Raw genomic sequence first — 16,870 nt, forward strand, 5'->3', positions numbered from 1 at the left:
CAAAAGCTGGCTATCAACCAGCAGATTCTCAGAATTTTAAGCTTCCCAAACAGGGCCTAGAGCTCATCCAGTACGATATACTAGTAGTACTAGCAGATGTGTTTTTCTTTGTGTTTGGTTTTGTCAGGATAGATGATGCTGCAGCCATATTGTCCCTTTCCTTGCATTAAGAAACGCACATGTGTTGGCGGATTAAGGAGGATCGGGACATACGCGACTGGGCGTCACGCTCATGCGCGCGGATAGTGGGGATGGATGGATACTTTCAGGTCCCCCTGAAGACAAAATTGACATAAATCCAGCCATGTGTTGGGCTTCATGATTGGAAGCACACGTCCAAAACACACCGTCTTTTTTTTTTCAACATAGTTTTGCTGAAAATATTGCATTGTCTCATGGCTTCCCTTACTGTAGAAATTGATTGGAGAGCTAGAGAGCTGTGTTACTGTTTCCTTTGAGGGAGTACGTAGCTCCAGCTTCCAGGGGGGAGTCAACCCTTGTCAACCTTTTTTTCCTCTCCAACTGCAGACCATGGACCTGCCCCAGGGTGACCATAAAATGCAGCCCTGTTTACCATCTCTTTACCTTAAAGAGGTTTTGTCCTGGGTTTTACTTTGTGTCGCTTCATGTCGCCATGTCGGTGCTCGCCGCGTGCCAGTGTGCATCCAGGAGACCCATGCCTCCCTGTACACGCACGCATGATGAAGATGGATTTTCAAGAGACTGAAGAGACTGGGAGCTCAATGTCAAATTGTCGACGACCTTTCAGATGCATATTTCGTGCAAATCAGAAATCTCTCGCAAATCCCAATATATTCGTACAGATACGAACAGATTTCATTGACATTTGGGTGTGTTTAGTTCACGTTAAAATTAAAAGTTTGGTTAAAATTGAAACGATGTGACGAAAAAGTTGAAAGTTTATATGTGTATGAAGGTTTTGATGTGATGGAAAAGTTGAAAATTTGAAGAAAAAGTTTAGAACTAAACAAGGCCAAAGCCAGAAAGTTCGGGTAATTTGCCGAGCAAGATGGGACATGCCTGCCAGTGCCAGGTTATTCACAATTTCACATCACTGTAGTAGTACAGGCTAACAGGCACCTGGTTCAATGATAGTACGGCACAACTCAACACAGCAACCTGTAGAATTGCTCAACAAGCTCAATAAGGAAAATGGAATTAGTTGCCATGACAAAGCATGCACTATCAATTTATGATGCAGGTGAGTAAGAGAGGATTAGTAACAGTATCAACAGAATCTTCTCAACAGTCAACACCACAATGTCAAGATCGTTTGTACCAGAGTAGACTTGACGCAGGGAAAAACTACCGATTTGAGATATTTGGGTAGTGGCAAGCAAAGCATGCCTTGATCACCAGTTCACCACCCAAGACCAAGAGCACAAGTCCTTTTCTTTGTAAGGCCGGCCTTTGGTGGCATGCACGAGCACCATAACTACAGAGTTCTAGACAGCGATTTCTCAAACTGGCCATGAGGAAAAAACCAACAATGCTTCACCGGGCAAGAATCACTTCGGGTAGAGAATGTCGTAGTGACCAGGACGGTAGAGCAAAGTAATGTAAGGTTTCTCAGCAGCAGCAGCACCGTCCGATGAATTGGCCTCAGGGCTGAAATCATGGTGGTTCACACTTATATTTCCAGCATCACATGAGCTTCTGTCTAGGTACATCACACGGATTGGCACACCCAACGCATCTGATAGGGCAATTATGTGGACATGGTCACTTTCCTCGCCCATCGGCTCCACGGAAGCCTTGCAGAACTGCAAATTGAATTGAACTCAGGATCAGTAACTCCAGCAATTGCTTGTCACACAAACACGGATTGGAATAACACACTGCAACTTGAACAAGTTTTTCAAACCAGAGAGTGCATTGTTTGCTACTCATGAAAAAAAGGTGCATAAGTAGATTTTATCCTGCTACAGTTTAATGAATAAAACATTATCATTGGAAAAATACTTACGGACCTGCTAATCTATCAAGCTACTATCATGGTATTTTGCCATAACCTTTCCACCAGTATATCATACTCCAGTGTGATGCATACTAAATAATTAGTCATTGTGCACTCTTTTGTTCCACAATGTATGCCCTATCCCACCTTGTGCAGAAGGCACAAAATTGAAGAAAAAGTTAATGGTTTTTTACCACCAAATTCCCTACTAAATGGCAGGGTACAATAACTCATTTTTTTGTGAATGACAGTTCCCAAGAAAATGAACTTCCATTATAAAACAGAGCAAAAAATACTAACAAGAGAGATAAAACATAGAATAATCTCACATCTAAATACTTAATGAAAATGCAGAGTTCAGGTCTATTTGTCTGTACTCTCTGCTCTGTGCATTACAAATATAATGAAGAGATTTCTTGTGGTCCTTGGAGAGGCACCACACATTTTATGCTTATGTGTGGTACCTCCCGGTACCTGGAGGTATTGTACCTCATAATACCTACCCAACGACTGTACAAACCCTCATAAAATGGAAGTATGGAGCTAACCTGAACCACAGTCGAATTTGTCAAGCCAGAGATGAATGGTTCGAAGAACTCGGCCCTCCTTTGGATTTCACCAGAGGTGACAAACCTAAAGAACATGACAACTAAAGAAGACATAGTTAAATAATGAGAGCAAAGCAGAGAAAGGCATACTACACATATCTGGATGTACAAACCATAATCAGAAACCATCTGATCCCTGGTTCTTTCTAGAAGCTCTTCGGCCCTAAGGATACAGGAAAACAAAATAGATTCACTACAGAAGGAAAACATTTATGATGGACATGCCATACTTTATAAACAATTACAAAAATTGCTTTGTTGTTAATACATGATTATTGGTCATATGCATTAAGGATACAAATATAACTCTAGGATATTTACCCTATGGAGGATTCATGTCCCTGCAGAACACTTTCCAGCTGATCAATGAATATCTGAAAATAATGAGGGTGGGAACATAAGGAAGGAGGTTGCAATAATTTGAGTGCACTGCAAGGAGATTACATTTTTTTGTAAAAAAGTAAAACACCAGTTGTAGATCAAGCACCAATAAAGGAGTCCTTTGTGAAAAATGCATCTCAACTACCCAAATTTCAACGTTGTACCAGCATCGATCAAATAACTCCCAAAGCCAGTAGAAAATAATGTGAAATCCATCTATTTGGGTTCTGGGTGGCTACAAACAGTCCAAATTTTGTTTTGCTAGCTTACTTATAAGTGATACATTATGAACTTCAGAAGGGTGACTGGTGAGTGATCCTAACTAAGAAACAAGTGAACATATATATAATGGACCAATCTTCAAGGCTAATCATTTTCAAAGTTATTAACAATGCACAAGGATTAGACACTAGTATTTAATTTGTTGTATGACAGGAAAATGCACAAGCTCTCATTATAACTAGCTCATACAAAAATTATTCCAGGAACATCTAAAAAGGAAATGCAAACAAGCATACATGAAAATAATCGGACAGATCTTCATACTATTCAGAGGGAATACATCTGGCATAAGTTGCAAAACAGCAATTGAACAGGATAAGTAAGGAGGGCCACACAAAGTAACAATAAAGACTTACAGAGAAGAAATCTTCAAAGGTGAACTCAATGTATCCAAGATCTGCAAGAGTCTTCTTGCACTGCTCAATTTTTTTTAGAATGCGCTCAACCTCAGCTTTGTCTTGTGTCTCTAGGATATGTTCCTAGAAGCAAATGATAAGATCATCAGCTTATAAAATAGTCAAAGTTTGTATGGAAACAGACCAAAAATAATACCAAGTAGGAAAACATAAAGCTTCGATAAAAGCAGTTTCCATCTCCTCGTGTCCTTCTTAAAGCATCATACTGTTCACCAAGCAACTGCAGACCAAGCAAGAAATTATAAGAACAAATTGAAGCACCATCCATTGATACGATAGATCAACCAAAATATGTCTATTACATATTATAACTGCCAAATCCATATGGACCTTTATTTTCTCCTGTAAAATGGGGCTGCCAGACTGAAACTCGGCGGCTAAAGTGGAGAGAGGTTCCTGCAAGGTTCAAAAGATATCAATAATGAACACAAATGAAAGCAGAAGAAAGTCATGCGATAGCCTAAAATAACTGTACAAACACAGAGATAATCATAGCAATGCATTAGTGTCCTCCATTGTGAAAAGGTGCTTGCAATTAACAGAACAAAATGAATTTGAGGCATCAAATATCTAACTAATTGACCTAAATCCAAGTTTAGTGCCAGCATCATTTTCCATTTCATATGAAATTGTGTGTATGTAGCTCTCCACCTTCTCATACGGACTATATTTGCAGATTTGTTCTGTTCGTGTAAATCCTAGTGTGAACCTTAACTGAAACTTTTGGGACACATTTAACCTCAGTTTCTGTGCTGAATTGACTAGCATAGGCTATTATTCTGCATGAACAAGTTCGTCCTTCACATTTATTGTCCTAGGTGTGACGATTAAAGGATGACACCACTTTTATCCTAGAATCATAATACGCTATGGAGCAAACTTGTTGAGATATTTAACCATTTGCCACATTTAGATGTGGCAATTAACTTTTTGCCACTGGACCCACATGTCATAGACACATGTGGACCCACATGTCATTGAGATAGAGGTGGCAAATAGTTATTTGCCAAATCTAAAAGTGGCAAATAGTTAAAAGCCCCAAACTTGTTTGGCCATCTCTATTATTCCATGCATAAATATTAAGTAAGGAGCACATCCAGCAAATGATAACAGATAAACCCTTCTTTTCCTAGAAGAGAACACGAAAGGTAATTGCTGTCTGTTCATCCAAATTCTAATTCCCCATGGTTCTGACTTCTGCATGAACCTCCAAACATCAGTTCACCAACGAAGCTAAAAAATCAAGTACAATAGTTACAACTCCCAACAATAGCGCCTGACAATACTTAAGGACTGACCATCCAGAGGATGAAAATGGACACAACTGATATGAACTTGTTCAGCCTATTATCTCCATTATTCCAGGCACCACGACTAAAAATAAAGGAGAAAATCCAGCATCTGATAACTCCTCTTATCCTTTAAGATGACGCAATAAGGGGAAATTGTTACTTGTTATCCAAATTCTAGTCCCCACTGCTTGTATAGACGCCTTAAAATGTCAATTCACATAGAAATGGAGCACCAATACAACAGTAATGATGACCAACAATCAGCATCCAACTAGACTAACAGGACTGATCTATCGCCTCACCTGCTGGCACAACTAGCGGATACTGGCATGGCAACACTGGGCGTCTTACCACGATTCAGACCCATTTTCTACCACATGAACAAATCTATCGACCGCAGATGAGTCAAAGCGCAGATGAGTCAAAGCGAGGGAGAGAGACAGAGAGAGAGAGGCGTCAACATCTCACCTTGTCCCCGACGTACGGCAGCTTGGGCCCCTCGGGCGCGCGGAGGTCGGGGTCGGGGTCGCCGCAGCACGAGTGGTAGTAGTCCCCGCCCATCGAGAGTTCGACCGACACGGAGTCCGAGCACCCTCCACCACCTCCTCCCCCACCGCCGCTAGGGTTAGGATTCAACCCCTCCCCTCCCCCTCCTCCTCCCCCCTCGACGACCGGCTCGGGGGCCGCGGCTGCCGCCGCCGCCTCCCCCATCACCGCCTCCTCCGGGACCGTCGCCGCGGCGTCGCCCTCCCCGCCGCCGTCCGCCGCCTTGCGCTTCCGGGCGCTCGCGTCGGCCGCCTCCCGCGCCAGCTTCGCGTGTGTGGGGGCTTCGATTCGGTGGAGCTTTCCGCTTCTCTCTCCCCTCTCCCCGCGGTGCGTGTTCTTCTCTTCCGAGATCTCGGCGAAGGCGAGAAATAAGTGCGCGTTTTTTTCCCCTCGCGGATAAGCCCTCCGATAAATTCGTTTTTACGTTTAGATCCTCAGAGTGGAGGCCGTAGGGTCACTGACAGGTGGGTCCAGGAAGAGATGGGCCCACGTGTCATAAGGAGAAAGTGAACCGCGGGTGAGTTATTACGCGTTTCCGATTGGTTAGCCCCCCCACCCCTACCGGTTTCCTCACGCCACCGCTCGATCTGGATAAGCGTCGATGACATGGTGGGCCCACATAGCCACGGGCCCACATTCTGACGAGCTTATATACGCTCTCCGCTCCGGCGTGGAGGCGGCGGCGGCGGCCGATCAGATCCAGTGCTTCTCGCGGCGAGGCGATGTCGTCGTCGGCGTCGGCGGCGGCGTGGTGGGCGCGCAGCCGCGTCCGCATCCTCCTACCGGTCATCTTCCTCGCCCCCGCGCTCTACTTCCTCCTCTCTCCACCCTCCTCTCCGCCTTTCTTCTTCACTCTTCCCACCTCCAGGTACGCGGCCCAGCCTCACCTCTTGCAGCTGATGCTCGAGATTGTTCCAGAAGCTTACGGATCTCGCTTACTCGCTTTTGGTCTTTAGGGAGGTGTCGCCGTCGGCGTCGGGGTCGCGGGTCATATGGGCGCAGCGGCGGGTGGCGGAGTGGCGGCCGTGCGGGTGGTGGCGGGCGGCAATGCCGGGTGAGACCTCGCCGTGATTTGTGGTTTGGGTTTAAGGATCCGGGTAGTGGACATCTCTGCTTGAGACTGTGGTGGTGATTGCGGTTTTGAACCTCCTCTTCTTCTGCAGCTCCGTCGAGGAGGAATGGGTACATCCGGATCGACTGCTACGGCGGGCTCAACCAGCTGCGACGCGATGTACGTTAAGCGATCTCGGCTAGCGTTTCTCTCTTCCGTTGTTAGTGGGATCAAATGAGTGTTGGCTTTCTGGATTTCGCTGTTAGATCGTTCGGCCATGCACAAGTAGTAAGATAGTAGGGTCAATGAGGGGGATCATATGTTTTATCTTCTACTCCATGATTAAAATGTCGTGGAGGCAGGTTGCATGATATATAGTGGCATAACTAAATTTTCAGATTATTTATGAAAATTTTCACATTGCAAGGCGAATGTGATTTCAACTGGCTATGTTATTATGTTACTCCTGGTTGTCATTATTCTTCCGAATGTTTCTTCAGCTATGTGATGGAATTGCGGTTGCGCGCCTTCTCAACGCAACAATGGTTCTGCCCAAGTTTGAGGTTGCTGCCTACTGGAATGAATCTAGGTATGAGAATCACTCTACAAGATGAACGACTGTGCTACTTGTAGTTATGCAGTTTATTTCTGTTCAAAAGGTAGTTCATCACTTATTGGTATTCTCTGTCAGTGGATTTGCAGACGTTTTCGATGTTGATTACTTCATTGAGCAAACCAGAGGTTATGTGGAAGTTGTGAAGGACATGCCTGAAGAGATAGCATCAAAAGAGCCCTTTAAGGTTGATTGCAGCAAACGAAAAGGACATTTTGATTACGTGGAAACGGTGCTTCCAGCTCTCTTGGAGCATCAGTATATTTCACTGACACCTGCCATGAGCCAAAGAAGAGACAGGTATTATTTCAACATCTAGTTGTGAATTGTGATGTCCAGTTCTTTAATACCGATTATCCTAATCATGCCTCCAAGTGGTTTGTTTTGTTCCCAATTTATGTTGTTCAGTGTTAATAAAAGTTGTCTTGAATCATGTTTGTTGTTGATGCTCTTAATATACTGCAAGGGATGGGTAGGATAAGGCTGGCGAGGTATTACCATAGGAAATTCCAGTGTGATATGTTGCAGTAATTATAAGAGTTCAATACATAACGTAGTTTGACTTGATTTGTAATATTCATGACTGATTCTTAAGTATCATACGTGGGACTTGGTAGCACCAACCAGCATCGAAAATTATTTTGGCCTTGTTATGTACATTTAGATGTTGATGTCCGGTGTTTGATGTGACCATGTCAATCATGTCTTCAAACGGGTACTTTTTTGTCGCTTTCATTGCTTGGGATATTTCTCAGTTCTAATAATGCTAGGAGTGTGCCCATTTAGCAGATAGTACTTATGACAGCAGCAACAACTTCAACTCGCCTACTCTTATTTTCCTTTTGCCCTGGTAAATTTACGTTTAGTTTTCACTGTTCTACTCGTAAAGATTGCCATCTGCCCAATATATTTTTAGGGTGTGTTCGTTTCCACCAGTTGAGAAAGTCTTCCCATGCACGCAAAATGGAGCAAAGTCATTAGCGCATGATTAAATAAAATTAGCTAAAAAAACTTGAAAAATGGGTTAATATGATTTTTTTTCCTAGCAACTTTCCTATAGAATTTCTTTTGCAAAAAACACACCGTTTAGCAGTTCGGGAAGCGTGCCGTGGAAAACGGGGGATTAGAAGTTGGGAAAGGGTAGAAAAGAACTCACCCTTAGTATGTTCCACAGAATGCACTCTGAGTGAGACAATGGCATAAGACAGATAATAGTTTAATAGTTAGTGTTATTTATAGGGTTATAGCTTTTATACTGGTGCCAATGATTTTATTTTGAACTATTTGCTACCATAATTATTCTTTTTAGTCTGGCTTTGCTTCAAGCTGATGTATATGCCTCTTTTTCAGAAATCCTTCATACGCGAAAGCTTCTTACTGCCAAGGCTGCTACAATGCACTGCGGTTGAATAAGAATGTGGAAACAAAAGCTATTGAGCTTCTCCAAGCCATACCAAAACCTTTCTTGTCTCTTCACCTGAGATTTGAACCAGATATGGTTGCCTACAGTCGATGTGTATACACTGGTCTGTCTTCTAAATCACTCAGTGCAATTGAAGCTGCACGTGGGGAGGACAGGAAGGCATTGACTGGTGAGGCTGCCCTTCTGTGGAGGAACCGTGGCAAGTGCCCTCTAACACCAAGTGAAACAGCATTTATACTTAAAGCATTAGGTATTCCCACAGACACAAACATTTATTTAGCTGCTGGCGATGGGCTAATGGAACTTGAGGGCTTCACTTCCATTTACAAAAATATATACACTAAATCATCCCTCCTAACTCATGATGATTTTGAGAAGATGCATGGCAATACAAAAGCCGCTCTTGATTACTATGTTTCAGTCAGCAGTGATGCTTATGTTGCCACCTTCTTTGGAAATATGGATAAGATGGTAACTGCGATGAGAACAATGCAAGGGCACCAGAAGACTCTGGTCTTGAGTAGGAGGGCCTATGCAAACTACACAGCTGTTGGACTTTCAGGGGAGCAACTAGCTATGGCCATGTGGGATGCCCATCGAGAGGAATATATCATGGGGAGGGGATCAGCCCTTCCTGAGCAGTGCTTCTGTGAGTTCAAATTGTAACACGAAGGCCACTTTAGATCGCCATCAACGAAGGCCACTTTAGATTGCCATCGTTTGATCAACAGCAATTAATATGTGACTTCAGAATCTTCAGATGTGCAAATATGGATGAGAATTTTACTGCGATAGAGAGCAATGCTGACGATAAAGAAGAAACTGTTCTTGGTGAGATGGGATTTCACAGTCAGCATGGTGGCTGGGCTCTGTGGAGGGAAGCTGGCTCTCGTACAGAAATGCATCTTGGCCCGCCTTCTGTTTCTCCTGCGTACTGTTTTGACTTTTCGGTGAGTTCAAATAGTAGCAAAGACACTTTCAATTTCCTCTGCCTGCGTATTACGAGAATTGTGTCTACAAAACTAGTGACCTACATTTTAGTTCTAAAATGTCATTTTTAAATTGAATATACTCACAAGGTCGCAATTCTAAAATTCATGAGATTATATAGATGGAATTTATGATGCTCAGGAGGTAACGAATTGTGAGTGATGTAGTAGTGACTAATGATTGAGCTCATCTGTCACTAGGCATTACATTACAGTTACAGATTCTGTTCTGTAGAGTTGGGTAAAAAACTGGATGCTTCTATGATGACTGATTATTTTAACTATAGGTTAGTAGAGCTACGTCTAGATATTATTTCTTGAATATGGAGTTGTTTGGTTCTTGATGCACTATTTATTTGGTTTCTAGAAGAGTCAGAATCCAGCAACTATTGATTAGAGTCAATGAGATTTGTGTTTAAAAAGTTACTCTGAGAACACCATGATGCGTAGTTGCGTAATCAACCAAGATTGTTGAGTGTACACCAATTATCCACGGGTTATGATTATGAAAACACTTAAACAAGATGTTCAACTTGCATGGGTCATATTCATTACTCCATAGCACTAATAATCTGTAGTACTAGTGGTTGTCTCCTAGTTTTCATCTTGACCAGTACACTTAGATAAATTGGAAGAATAATTGGTTGGTATCTGAGCATGTGGGCTCTGGACTACCACTTGAATGTTGGGAAGATAACCAATGGCAGTTCACTCCTCCACTCACAGTGCAGCGGCAAGTGACATACGTAATACTGATTCATTTCCTATCATTTCTTTGAGGGAAAGCAGTGCTGAATCCATTTAGATGTAATTTTTCTTCTGTGAAAAGCACGTCATTAAATAGTTTGACCTTGTGTGAACATGCAGGACTTCAAGTCAATGGCTTAACCTGAGAAGGAAGCCTCGCAGAAACTTCCCACATCTTTGTCTTGTACTTTAGTCATATACAAACTCAGAGGATGCCCACGGCCTTGTATGAAAGCTTATCTTCGCTCCAATCAGAAATTATTAACAAGGAAATATTGGTTTGAAGAGATTTAAATGCAAATTGCCAATATTCTATTGAAGGAAATCAAGAGGTCAACTTTAGGTACGTGATCTTGCTATGGACCTTAATCTACTTGCAAAGCTACTATAATTGTATGGTCTGAATTGACAAAGCGTCATACTGTATGTCTTCCACGCATCAATTGTCAGTTTCTGGCTTTCTGCACTATCATACTTACAAGTTAGCATAATTGTATTCATTTAAGCGATTGAGGTGCTCTTGCACTATCCATCTGAATATCTGAGACCATATTTGTGTAAACACGTGCTGAAAATTTGGAGAATATATTCCTGATTCCGAGCATACTCTTTGGTGCAAAACGTGCATACTGAAACAAATAAAGAAGTGGAAATAAGGAAATTTAAGGGTATGGATGGATGGTGTAGATGGATATCTGGGAAAGGGTTTTGTTTGAATTTGAACTATATTAGAACTATTTGGCTCTGTAATGTTTTCATGTATACTGGATAAGCACACCAGTTACATGCTTATCTATATGGACCATCACATACAAACATCGCATGTGGTTCCTCTACATACATGGCGCCTGCAGTCCACGGCAACCGACTGCTTATACATATTTACAGATTCAAATACAGTATACTCAATTCTATTAGATATACACATGCATACATATAGGACATAAATCTGTATACTCCTTTCTGTACGTAAATAAATTAATAGATATAATTCAAAGATAAAGATGGAAAACGAGAGAAGAGCTGAGTCTTATCAATTCATATACAGACGATCCAGCTGGTACTACAATGCAGCTAAGTACTACACTGTACACACTGCTGTTTACCATGAAGTGGTTGGCTATAAAGGAAACAGCTTCTTGAAGTGCCCCCACTGACTGGCTAAGCTATTCCAGTAGCAGCTGAGTCCCATCCTTATCACTTCTCCCATCTCCTTAGACCTTAAGCTAAGGCAGCACGAGTGAGGGCTGGACACATCATCACAAAAGCTTTATAATATATGGGCTTTGTCCTGTTTTCTCTGGATATATCAGTTACTCCTCTTACCAGTGCAGCTCTGCATCGTCAGCGATCAAGGGTACCAGGGTGGATCGCCTACGAGAAGCTAGTGACACAGGGCATCATCGTGGTCGGCACAAGAGGGCCCGCTCCTCTCCTCCACGCCATGACGACGAGCCGCCACCGCCGCCGCCGCTGTCTCCGGTGGTGACAGGAGGAGCACACGGCGGCGCCGGCGGCGCCGAGTGGCACTCAACGGTGCTCGCGGAGGACGTCGAAAGTGCCGTCATCGTCGTGGCGCTGACGCACGTCATCAGCTCCACGGCGGCGGAGGTGACCACGGCCGTTCCTCCGGTGACGGTTGCGCCGCAGCGAGCTGCCACGGCTACCATGTTCGGACAGCAAGGTACGCTGATCGATATTGGATACTTGGTTTTGTGATCGATTACACATGGCTTCTACTTCCTCTGTCTTTGTATATTGTAGTTCTCCAGATAATTCGATCTTCTTCGCCATGAATCACCTAGTTTGGAGGCATTACCAAATGGAAAAGGCTACACATACAAAAAGAAATTGTTATAATTTTTTTACTAATGCTGACGAATAACATAGGCTCAAATTAGTGAGCAGATACTATATATGATTGTCTATATAGCCCAGAAAATTTCAGGGAAATCATATGAGCTTTGGGACAAAATACTGTTATCAACTTTGGGACAAAAGGGTGCGCTTGTGACAATGTACAGTGGTTGCGGATAGAACTTGCTTTAGTACTCCCTCCTTTCTTAAATGTTTGACGCCGTTGACTTTTTTAAACATGTTTGACCGTTCGTCTTATTCAAAAACTTTTGTGAAATGTGTAAAACTATATGTATACATAAAAGTATATTTAACAATAAATTAAATGATAGAAAAAGAATTAATAATTACTTAAATTTTTTAAATAAGACGAACGATCAAACATTTTTAAAAAAGTCAACGGCGTCAAACATTTTAAGATGGAGGGAGTAGTTTCTAGCTAGAAAGAATAAATAATGCGTTGTTATTTGCAAGTGAAGCACACACGTAGCTCGCTTTAGCCTTCAACGTGGCAATGGCAGTGAATTATTGGATTGTTGCTTATAAGATGTAAACCCAGGTACGGTTTGGTGTCGATTGATGTAGTATGTATGTGAGACAGAGCTGTCGACTTTGTATGTGGACTCTTCCTTGTAGATTTTGTACTATGATGCTTGCATGACAGCAATAGTGTTAATTTGACGTTAAATTAATGTCTCTATTCTTCATTTTGATACGTCTCAGTGTTCTTTCCATCTCTACCTCAATTTTTCCGTGTGTGCAGTGTGCTGTGCACATGCATGATATATGCATGAATCATGATGGGTTGATCGCAGTGATGCAGCAGCCGCCGCGCGGCTTTCCTCCTCTGCCGTCGTCGAGCGGATCAGCAGCGACGGCGCCGGAGCAGCAGCCGCCACGGCGGCGCTACCGCGGCGTGCGGCAGCGGCCGTGGGGGAAGTGGGCGGCGGAGATCCGCGACCCGGTGAAGGCTGCGCGGGTGTGGCTCGGCACCTTCGACACCGCCGAGGACGCCGCCCGCGCCTACGACGCCGCCGCCGTCCGCTTCAAGGGCTCCAAGGCCAAGGTCAACTTCCCCGACGAAGTCGCCGGCGCCAGCATCGCCGCCGTCCAGCTGCCACGCCATCATCAACACCACCCCCCAACGTCACTGCCGCCGCTGCCACCGCCACTGCCGGTGCCGGCGCATCTGAGGCCACACTTCAGCCTCGCCGGCGGCCAGAGCACCACACCGGCGCCCACAGCCGCCGCCGTTGCCGCTCCGCCGCGGGAGGAGTTCCCCGACCTCAGCAGCTACGCGCACATACTGCAGAGCGGCGACCTGGAGTACGACTTCCACGCCGCGGTTTCTGCCGGACTAACGACGACAGCTGGGCGGTCGTCGTCGTCGTCGTCATTGTCGATGTCGCCGCCATCCGAGGATCTTGACTATAAGCCTCCCTTTGGACCATCTAATTAATCTACTGATTATTCAAATTAGCATAGATAGATAACCCTTTACAAAATCAGGGGGAAATTCTGCATTTTAGGAGTACAACTTAATTTGTAATAATGGAAATGGTTCACGAATTTTAATATAATCAGAAAATAGATAGTATCATCTTGTAGCAAAGATGAATAGATAGAACAGTGCAGTGTGTACATTTCATTATGTCAACTTAACAGTGCTTGGATTGAAATGTAGATTAAGTAGGAGAATTAATTGTTTGTACTTTGTAGTAGTAAGTGGCTCCATCGATCCACTTGATTCTTAGAGACAAAGATGCCTTTGATGGCTTGATGCCTTTGAAACTGGACTGAGAATTTCTGTGGATCGCTCTCACTCAACTCAGAACAAAGGGGGGAAACCAACGGCTGCATCTAGTATATCTATGTATCTCACCATCATCCAGCCGTACCGTACGTCTTTGTAGTTTCATACTTTTTCTTTAAATTTTTAACTTTTTCATCACATCAAAACTTTTCTACACACACAAACTTACAACTTTTTCGTCACATCATTCCAATTTCAACTAAACTTTTAATTTTAGCGTGAACTAAATACACCCTCAGATTATGTACTTCCTCTGTCATATAATGTTGTTACGTAGTTTCCGATTGGATACTTTCTAATCCAAGGAATCACAATGTTCAATCAGAGACTAGGTAGTAATATTTCGAGATGAATGAAGTACTTGCACTAGTATATACTTCATTCTAAAATAAGTTAACATGTTTAGATCTATCAAATTATGTTGTCACATTTTTATTAATATTGACTTATTTGGAAACGGAGTAAGTGGTTGAGCCAGAAACACTGAATTTTATTTGGTATGAGTCAACAGTAGTAATCTTTTAAAATTTTACAAAAGCTAAAGTAAATGTAGTGTAATTTTTACATGGCTTGGGAAGAGACGAGTTCCTTTTTCGTTGCTCCCTATTTCGTCCTGTCTATGTTGAATAGAATTGTGATGGTTTGGTGGGATGATCCTTATTTCGTCTTCGCCTATGTTGAACTGAATTGTGATGGTTTGGTGGGATGATCAGGTGGGATGGTGTACAGTGTACTAGGACGCGGTGTGTTGTGCCGTTTGTTAGAGCTAGCTGCATTCGGTAGTCATCATCATGTTTTTAATAGTGAAATTTATTCTGGCTTTTGCCTTAAAAGAAACTGTAACCAAGGAATCAAGGAATAGACATCATGTATTGGTGTGTTTTTCCTATAGTTTTGTATTTTTTTATTATATTAATATGGAACTTCGCACTATTTGATATGGTCTCCAAGCTCACTTCTCTGAGAGGCATCCGCTCAGTCATGACCTCGCTCCGGTCTGATTTGTCCTCGGATCTGATCTCGAGCAAGTGCTTGGGCAAGTCCATTTCCCTAGTCGAATTCAAAAATACATACCTAATCTTAGCTTCTAAACCTAAGATCAAGATATACAAACCTACACGTTAGAAAAAGGACATAGAATCGGGATATTTCACGGTGTTCAGTTTCCTCCATCTTTCTTCAAAGAAACCCTTCATTGAGTCAAGTCGAAACCCTCCAACTTAACTCAATTCCGTTCGTTCAAAATCAAGCAAAAAAAAAAAAACTTGATTCCAGGTTTTGAAAACTTGAAGAAAACCCTAATTAACATCATGGTGCGGAACTGCACCGTTTTAAAAAATAGTGAAATGAATCATATGCCCTTTTTTAGAAAGAGACTGAGCTTATCCTAAGGTTTATTCATGTAACGCGTACGGAACAATAGAACACTCACGCATGTGCACGTTAAATAGCGCGTGTACTGACGTTAGAAATAAAATAGATGGTAAAACATATTAAAGTCTGATGAAGATAGGAGGAATTTAATGTGTAACTAATTCCAGTACTTGTCGCCCACTGGAATATAATGCCCGGGGAAATAAAAATCTGAGCTGAGACCGATAATAACACGTACTACTACAACTTGCAAGGATCTACTGACGATTGATCTCTGTATGCAATGCATCGTCCGGGGAGGAGATGAGCTGAACAAGATAAGATGTGTGTGTTGTGAGGGCATCATATCCTTATCTCTCCAGCATGTCGTAATAGTGTCTAATCTGGACTCGATCATCACTTGTTGATTAATCTATGATAGTTAATAACGAGTTTTCTGGCTAGCTATATAACATGGTGCTCACCCTTTTTAATTATTTAATATTAGATCATTTCCTAATATATGTGTATATGATCGTTAATAATCATATCTGTGCCAGCCTGCTAGGGCGGTTAAACAAAAACCAAGCTAGGCAGGCACCCTGAGGCCTGAGTTTCTGCTAGCTGCACACACCCATATTTTAGTGCATGTATTATATATCCGCATAGATATAATGGGTACCAATATCTTTACTATGGCGTGTCTAAGATTTTTGTTTGATTTGTTTTCAATTGCAACCCTACGCCAACAAATCAAACATATCCTTATCATTGTTACTGTACTACCTCCGTTCTAAAAATATAGCAATCTAGAATGGTATGAAACCTATCCTAGGACAATGGATCTCATTCTATTCTAGGTTGCATGGAGGGAGTATCAAATGTGAATTTTTGCACTCTCAAACAGTGGCGGAGCTAGAAAATCTACACGCGTAAGGTTAAACTAATTGGAGTTCAAATATTTTTAGAAACTGCATGGTATTTTCAAGATTACATACAATGGGGATCATGCATGGAGCCAGGCATAGGGCTCAAGCCTAGCTGCCCGTGCATGTTTCTTCCCCTGTTCTCAAACGGCACTCAACCAAAATTTGCAATGCTACTGAATTTTGGTAACAATAAAACATATCAGAAACCGTCAAAAAAAATAAAACATATCAAAATTGGTATTGCTAAACGATGGTAGATTGAAAGCGGCGACAAAATGAGCAAGTCCTTAAGGTGTCTTAAAAAATGTCAATCACTTTTCTTATTGCATAATCACTACGGTTCTCATAGCTCCTTCGTAGATTAAGCAAAAAAAAAACTATTCTAACTTACATTTTTTTAAAGAAAAACATAACCACATGAAAGATATTTTCATTTCATAAAATATTACAAAATTGTATGTAGGAAAATTTAAACTCGACTAAAAATAAAGTAAAACCATATAATACAATAACTTTGTAGTTAAAAAGGTAAAATTACACATTGCATATCATGTAATTTTAGGCTTAGAATTGTGCAGTTTTTAGGTAACTG

The 16,870-nt window shown here is 42.3% G+C and overlaps 2 protein-coding genes across 7 annotated transcripts; one reads left to right on the forward strand and one right to left on the reverse strand.

Annotated features, from left to right (window-relative positions):
* Positions 1-1,141: 1,141 nt before the first annotated feature.
* On the reverse strand, positions 1,142-5,859 carry LOC127781151 (OVARIAN TUMOR DOMAIN-containing deubiquitinating enzyme 1-like). Its single transcript, XM_052308061.1, has 8 exons — positions 5,426-5,859; positions 3,996-4,061; positions 3,802-3,885; positions 3,606-3,728; positions 2,908-2,960; positions 2,700-2,749; positions 2,527-2,627; positions 1,142-1,784 (listed from the first exon to the last, which is right to left on the reverse strand). The coding sequence occupies exons 1-8, from the start codon at positions 5,666-5,668 to the stop codon at positions 1,530-1,532; spliced, it is 975 nt and encodes a 324-aa protein (XP_052164021.1). The 5' UTR covers positions 5,669-5,859; the 3' UTR covers positions 1,142-1,529.
* A 272-nt stretch (positions 5,860-6,131) lies between these two features.
* On the forward strand, positions 6,132-13,902 carry LOC127781150 (uncharacterized). 6 transcript variants are annotated; one of them, XR_008018930.1, is made up of 9 exons: positions 6,134-6,371; positions 6,460-6,557; positions 6,667-6,734; positions 7,055-7,143; positions 7,246-7,467; positions 8,518-9,540; positions 10,447-10,669; positions 11,375-11,566; positions 11,661-11,785. XR_008018930.1 is itself a non-coding variant. In XM_052308060.1 (8 exons), the coding sequence occupies exons 1-8, from the start codon at positions 6,226-6,228 to the stop codon at positions 13,640-13,642; spliced, it is 1,647 nt and encodes a 548-aa protein (XP_052164020.1). In that variant the 5' UTR covers positions 6,132-6,225; the 3' UTR covers positions 13,643-13,902. The 6 variants fall into 6 exon arrangements, 1 of the variants encoding a protein (XP_052164020.1); XR_008018929.1 differs by having other exon boundaries at positions 11,656-11,784; XM_052308060.1 differs by lacking the exons at positions 10,447-10,669; positions 11,375-11,566 and adding an exon at positions 12,999-13,902 and having other exon boundaries at positions 6,132-6,371; positions 8,716-8,759; positions 11,675-12,010.
* Positions 13,903-16,870: the final 2,968 nt, after the last annotated feature.

The sequence above is a fragment of the Oryza glaberrima genome, chromosome 8 (genome assembly GCF_000147395.1).
Source record: "Oryza glaberrima chromosome 8, OglaRS2, whole genome shotgun sequence".
In the NCBI taxonomy this organism is placed as follows: domain Eukaryota; kingdom Viridiplantae; phylum Streptophyta; class Magnoliopsida; order Poales; family Poaceae; genus Oryza; species Oryza glaberrima.